At 38.4% G+C, this 7,500-nt stretch overlaps 2 protein-coding genes across 7 annotated transcripts in view; one reads left to right on the forward strand and one right to left on the reverse strand.

Moving 5' to 3' along the window:
* LOC138000698 (potassium voltage-gated channel unc-103-like) overlaps positions 1–7,500 on the reverse strand; it is a 49,786-nt gene that overhangs the window by 16,019 nt on the left and 26,267 nt on the right. For 5 of the 6 annotated variants that reach the window (XM_068847289.1, XM_068847290.1, XM_068847287.1 and 2 more), the window contains one exon: positions 945–1,164. In XM_068847289.1, the coding sequence (XP_068703390.1) occupies positions 945–1,164 (220 nt within the window). Of the gene's footprint in view, positions 1–944; positions 1,165–1,663; positions 1,811–7,500 lie in introns of those variants that run through there. The other variant, XM_068847292.1, reaches the window with a different exon arrangement.
* The window catches only part of LOC137999196 (uncharacterized), a 4,084-nt gene continuing 1,949 nt past the window's right edge, over positions 5,366–7,500 (forward strand). Inside the window, exon 1 of the mRNA XM_068845046.1 lies at positions 5,366–5,781. Within this exon, the coding sequence (XP_068701147.1) occupies positions 5,758–5,781 (24 nt within the window). The 5' untranslated portion in view covers positions 5,366–5,757. The remainder of the gene's footprint in view (positions 5,782–7,500) is intronic.

Below are 7,500 nucleotides of genomic sequence, written 5' to 3' on the forward strand. Positions count from 1 at the left end.
CGTACCCTTAGTGAGTTTACTAACAAGAAAACTTGGAGACCTTCATTGGCCCAAAGTTTGGTTCGGAATCATCTTTTACAGCGGAAAACAACTGCGAACAGTGTCTTGCATTGCAGCATTAAGGGATTTTTAGCCATTATTTTGCATGCGGCCACAATCAAACTTAAATCGTCCTTTAGATTCAACAACAAGGTCACGATTAAAAACTTCCTTATTTTAAGTGCTTTTAAGTGGCGTCATCGTGGCCACATGGGTGGACGAAAACAAAAGATCTCTCATTAGCTCCATTTCTTCGTGTCCAAGCATTTGTACAAAGCAATATTGTTACCTGTTTCCTTAGAGATTGGTTGCAAACCAAGTTATAATATTAGCCATTCATTAACTCCACATGAGGTGTGGTAAAACTTAAAAAAAAACGAATTGAAGGCATTATGGAGCTCTAATATGCGAACAATTTGGCTCAGTCTAAGAACCATCGGTGAAAGAAGATAGTCTTCGCAGCACCCGGTGACGATCTGTATCAATAAATTACAAGGGCCTAAATGCTCTCAGGAGACCTTCTTGCTGCACGTAACAAGGCTATTTACGGGCTTCTGTTGCTATGGATGCCAAAAATGGAGATTCTGTTGAATTGGAATGCTTTCAAAACACAGCAGTTCTTTCTTTGTGAGTTAAATTCTCGCCCCTAACATCCCAAAAATCTTCTACGGATGACCCTCTTTAAGAAGTTTCTCCCAAATCTCAAGGATTGTTTTGGGGCGATTTAGGTTTAGTTAGTTAGCAAGGTTAGTACATATGAAATCTTCGTGATGTGAAAGACTTTAAAGACTGCGGAGATGAGGGATTATGTGCGCAAGGGAGCTATGCGGCACTGTCGCACTAGGTTAAGTCTACGAAGGATGTGACTAACCCTTGAATTAAGCAGTTCAAGTGTTATGACTTACTTGTTGTTTTATTTTTATATTGGACTCTCTCTTCATCAAGCACAAACGCAGACACGAACGGGACTTCAATGGCCGTGTACAGCACCAGTATTAAAATCACCCAATCCCAGGTTATTTTAAATAGTCCATAGTGCAAAATAATCCTGTTTCGCATTTGATCGGGAATTTGACTTTTGTAGCGCTTGTATTTTGAACGCCATCTCTTGAAGGCTGCCATAATCTGAAACAAAGCAACGAAAAGTATATTAATGCCAGCTGCTTTAGCTTTAGCAAAACATGCTAATAACTTTCAATGAGATACCAGCGGTGGTTTAAAGTATCTGCGAACCTGCACGTAATTGTCCAATGATTTCACGCTGCCCTGACTGTTAAAAGAATTACGTCTCGCTCGAAACTCTCTGACAAAGCGGAGGCTGGCCATGGCCTGACTCATATTAAAGGATATCCCTCAGGGAAAAGTTCCTCTCGAAATTGAATAATTTAGGAATTATTATACAAACACATTGGATAGTTCAGCATGTCGAACGGACTACAATCACACTCCATTTTAACCAACTACAGGTAGCCAAGAAAAGCATTAAGTGTTTTAAAAATAACCAAAAACAAAAAAAAAAAAAAAAAAAAAAAAAAAAAAAAAAAAAAAGAAGAAGAAGAAGAAGAAGAAGAAGAAGAAGAAAGACAGTAAAGCAACGGTCTTGAAACAGTGAAAGCAATTCTACCTTTTTCCTTCTTCTTTTATTACAATGCGTGATTTGAGCAAAAACGATACAGTTTTCTTCAGAAAGTTTCACACCAGTGGCGATTTATAGCAGATAGTGAAGATACAAAGTGAATTCTGCGCACTGAAGACAGAGCTTAATTACCACACGTACAAGCAAACATCTGCCACGAAGCGTAAATAATTTATGAAAGGCGTTCTTATTTCATTCTTAACTTTGTAAAACTGACTGAGAAAATAAACCTTATCTCTCACTCGTGCTGGTGGCACGTCATAATTATTACAATGAAATAAAACAAAGTTTTAAATTACGTCCATATCAACTTTGTTAGATTAGTTAATTTTAAGAGACAACTAAAATAAATAAGAATCTTTTCACAATCAAGATTCTTCATCGATGCAAATGAAAACACAGCGACAAAAGCTAGATATATTTCTCATCAAAACGAGTCTGTTTTAATCTGATCGAACAAATCCTTCGATATAGTAATATATTTTGCCAATTATGCATGGTGGGTTGATACCAGTTATTAAAATGACGCATATACTATTTAAATGGTCGATAGTATGACCTCAAGCCACTGATGTGATGTCTTGGTTTTTAATTTATAGCTGAAAAAAATCTCTATTTGAAATGCCTATTGCCAGTGGCTACACATAAGAGCGATATCTTGAAATCTGTACTCAAACAAAATTCTCATTTGCATTTAGTCTATAGCGACTGGGGAAAAAAATCGACAAGGCATTTTCGTGTAAAACATTCGTTTGAATTGTGCGGGTAAGACGAAATAAACCAATGAGAGACACTCAAAAAGAATATTATGGCGAAAATAGTTTGGATGTTTGAACGCAGTATAAATGTATTTTTTAACTCCAAAATGATGAAGTGGTACATTTTTCCATTTTCACCACACAGCTGCAAGCGAAGAAAAAGGCCAAATTTACCAAAGATTCTGATCACTTCTGTTTCTGGTTTAACTCAACTGCGTGGCTTACAGCATGATCGCTGTTTAATTAAGGCGATAACCGATTTTTGAAAACAAAACGCGCACAGCTATGAATGTAAAAGAATCGGCTCGAAGTTCAAATTCTAACCAAACGTGTACGTTCCCTCCTCACGTTGCGCATAAAACCATTATTTTATGTTTTTGCGAGCCACTTTGAACCAAAACCGTCCATGAAACCTTTACATTTTCTCATTTTACAATTCAGCTTGCCTCCATATAATTTTCTAATATATGACTAATAATTTTCTTTTGCCAACCAACTTTGCGAAGAAAAGAGAAAGAAGCATCAATGAGTGGAGTAATTACCTCATTTTCGTCTATAATTTCGTACGACTTCGTAACACACTGAAAGCTACATTAGGCTTTGCTACCAATAACTTGAAATTGTAAATAATTAGCCCTACGTAGAATGAGATACATCTTCAAGTTTGTTGTTTAAACGGCCAAATTTCAGTGTGAAATCTTGTAAATCTACATTTGTGCTTGAGGGCTTGTTGCTCCGATTTAAATACAGTTGATGTTTGCCGTAGAATTTACAATCAAAATACAATTTTAGGGCAATGCTATATAATTCAATGACACCGACAACTTAAAATAATAAACACAACTTGAATGATTAACGATGAATAACTTGATACTGTTGATAAAGCTACAATTCACCACGTTTAAAATGTTCTGTAGCAACTTTCCGTCACCATACCTGGCCATAAACGCGGACGACTGCTTATCATAAAATGTTCTGGTTTAAAACCCAAGGTTGAAAATAAAGCAACTTAAAATACACATGCGCATTGTTAGACAAAATTATTGGCTTAAAATCCAACTGTTTACAATTTCAAGAGAAGCGATGAATGTGAGTATAATTTTAGTCGTCGGCTTAATCGATTGCCGGCTACTGACCTTGCTGGAGAGCTCGCCGAGAAGTTTAACAAAATAGCTGCTAAAATGTTGTCGCATTTTAGAATCTCAGTATATAGACATACCAGGCTTGATATATAAACATTAGGAGTAGGCGGCATATTCACTCTCACAATCCAACGCAAGCCAACCGAATAAAACTTCGTTCACTACGCTTATTTCTGCTGTTTAAATTAATGGCAGATGAAATGTATGATAATATTATTCACATAAGAGGAAAGGAAGACCTTGCCAACGAAATCTCGCTTAACCGGGAAAAATGGCTTTAACGCAAATACCAGCTGCTTTGCCTTATCCATGCCGCCAAAATTAGCCTCGAATCCAACGCTAGTCCACTTAGTTAACCATGGAAAATATATATTTGCGAGATGCTGACCTGTATGCATAGTTCTTAACAGAGCCTATCCAGTTATTTCAGAAATGCGCAATGTGTTTATCAGTATATTTTTATGCTATCATGTTCAATTTTGCTGACAGAAAGAATGATAAAAGGACAAGTTCATGAGCTTTAAACGCGAAAAAACACTCCCCGTTACAATTCTTTACATAAAGCATACTATTAAGGCATAGCTTGTTTTTCTTGTAAGTTAATGTTATCCTTCCACAGTTTGAACCTTTTTTCGACACGCCTTTTGTGGAATGTTTTGAAGCCGTCCAGAAGACTCACAGCACGTGTTTTATCGGGTCTAAAAACACGAGGCAAAGAAAAGGAAAGGAAAGGAACTTTATTTAAGTGTCTAGTCTTTCTAGCGCAGAAGCACTAATTGGGGACACTGGAAATTGAAATTAACAATTAACACAAATCAAGTCAAATGTTGGTTTTTGAGGAGAGGGGAAACCGGAGTAGTACCCGGAGAAAACCTCTCGGTGCGGCAGAGTAGAGAACCAACAAACTCAACCCGGGCCACATTGGTGGGAGGCGAGTGCTCTTACCACTGCGCCATCCCTGCACCCCAAGAGTGTTTTAAACGATAAGATACTAAAGAGAGAACCGAGAGAAAGATTTGTGAGCTTACCTTTTTTGGCGTTAGCAGAGAGATTAAGCATCGCGTTTACGTGAAACGGCAAACGCGAAACGGCAAACGCGAAACGGTGGGCTGCTGCTTGTCATAAAAGCATGAAAATTATGTTATTCTAACTCGTCTCTCTCTTTTGAAAAGTTACATGAATACGAAACGAGTCTCTTCCATTTTTGGCAAAAGGGCAAATTTTAGTCCGACGTTTACCGTTCGCCGTAAACGTGATGCTTAATCTCTCTTGCGTTTTGTTTGGCGTTATCGCCAAAACGAATTTGCCCTGACCAAGGGCTAACGCTCAAAACGTCAGTTCAAAAATTCTTCTTACGATATGCTTCTATACTTTCATCAACTTGTTTGACTGATAAAAGGAAACTTTCGCGTTTCACTCCCCCGCGACGCAGCACCACAGTTACTTTAGAAACTGACACCTGCAGAATAACAAAAAGTCATTGTGTTCCTCGAAATTTGTACACCTTCGCGCAAATGATCTCAGTGTGTGGACGACGAAACTTGGCGGCTTTGTATTTATCGATCGCGCGACTGTTTAGTAATATATGCGAAATGTTGCAACGATAGAAACAACCCATGGCTTTTTTACGCGGGAATAGACCAATTTCGATATATTAAAATTCAGTCCTAAACAAAAGGCATCATCTCGAGGCTCTGGGGAATGAATATAAGGATTTGTATGAGTTTATTCCCCAGAGCCTCGAGATGATGCCTTTTGTTTAGGACTGAATTTTAATATATGGAAATTGGTCTATTTGCAGGGGCTGGAAACTGCCATTTTTTGGCGGCAACTTGCATGGTGAACGTACTTCATTCAGATGATACTGCGTCGTGGTGCTGAAAACAAGAAAAACTTCTGAGGACAACCAAAAAACAAGAAGAGAAAGCAAGCAGGCGATCGCGACGAGTAAACAATATGTTCCACGTGAAAGCGAGCGACTGAGAGCAAGAGAAAACAGGCGAAATTGTTGTGACCAAAAAACGAGAAAGCGAGAAAGAAAGAGCCCGAACACAAAAAATGTATAACGACGAGAAGCGAAAGAGAGAGCAAGCACGAGCAAGAAAAAACTAGCTGAATGATGGTGACGAAAAACGGCGAACATAGCAAGAGAGAGCACGGGAAAACAAACTAATTTATAGCAATGAGCAGCCGGACTTTTCTTATGGTAAGCAGGTTACTTATAAAAATATCTGGAAAAAAAAGCATAATTAAATAATAATTGAGAAGCGCCGCTTTTTAGGCTTCTCCAAATATATCTTTGTATTCATAACATTCTAATAAAAGAAGCCAACAAAAACGTGTACATGAATATTTAACTCACTCTGTTCAACAAAATCCTCATTGTACTTTACGATGGTAGTTATAAGCAAGTAACATTTGATTCTAGGCATGCCTTATGACATTAAAAACACTCATAATATTTATTGATTCACATCTTCAAAGGTTTAATGAAAACTTTCAAAAGGAATTTCACGCCAGAACGGCAAGTAACTTGGCAACATGTTAAATATACGTATTACAATGTAGTTGAGAAGCATTTGCTTGAGTATTTAGTCAAAGCCGCCCTCATATGAAACAGTTGGCACAAATTTAATGTTAACCTTGAACACAGGGATCGACCTTTGCAAAAAGATCTGAGAAGAGAGTCAAGCGCTTTGTGTAATAAAATCTACTAGATACACGAAAAAATATCATTATAATCTTTATGATAATTTGCTAATATTGCCATTGTCATTTAACCGTGAGAACATGCTATTAACACTACCAATTATCATAATTTTAAACATTTTCGTCGTCGTCCGTAGTGTATCTCACCTTTCACTCGGATCTAACGGTAAGTTAATAATAATAATAATAATAATAATAATAATAATAGTAATAATAATAATAATAATAATGGAATGTGTAAGAAGGGAGAGGAAATCCCTTCATGGCTACCTAAGAGAGAGCACAGAGTGGATGCTTCAAGCTGCGTTGAAGGGAAGGTAATTGTTGAAGAAGAGAGTCTGCAGGACTATGAGAGGAGGAGGAAGGACGAGAAAGGTAAAAACTGGAATTAGAAAGCCCTACATGGTGCGTTTGTCCAACAAATACCAGATGAAGCTGGAGAGGAGTCTTGGAGATCGCTCAGGAGTGGATTCTAAAAAAGGAAAAAGAAGGTTTGATTCTTGCTGCTCAGGAACAAGCTTTAAGAACAAACTCGATCAAGTAAAGCATAGATAAGACCTCAGAAACACCACTGTGTAGATTGTAAGGAGATGCCACTGAAACAGTACGACACATTGTCAGTGGATGCAAGAAGCTTGCCCAGAGAGAGTATAGGAAGCGCCACGGCCCTGCGAGTACACTGGGAGATGTGCAGGAAGTATGGGATAGAGTGTAATGACAAGTGGTATTACCATCAACCCTTGCCAACCGCAGAAAATGGAGAAGTGAGGATTACCTGGGACATGACTATCTACACAGACAAAGTGCTGAAACATCATCAGCCAGATATTACTCTAGTGATTGACATAGCTGTGCGAGCGGACCAAAACTTAATCAGAACTGAAGAGGAGAAGGTTGAAAAGTACCAGGAACTAGCATTTGAAATCAGAAGGATTTACCCTAACACCTACATGTTCTACTGAGGATGGAGATGAGATCCCAGGTACAAAGACCAAACATCAGTTGAAGCGAGCTCAGCAACAAAAGCTGAAGAAGGACGTGCGACGTCAGAGTTGGCAAGGGAAGCTGATCGCATCGAGATGGAGTGACTCCGAGCTGAGTGGCTTAAGTGGAAATCCTGTTCATCACACGTGATTGCTGGTATCTATGAGCTGTACGAGCAGATGCTCAATACACGAAAAGACAAGAACTGCTAGGGAGCGTGACGTACAATGCA

Source organism: Montipora foliosa, chromosome 4 (assembly GCF_036669935.1).
Source record: "Montipora foliosa isolate CH-2021 chromosome 4, ASM3666993v2, whole genome shotgun sequence".
Taxonomy (NCBI): Eukaryota; Metazoa; Cnidaria; class Anthozoa; order Scleractinia; family Acroporidae; genus Montipora; species Montipora foliosa.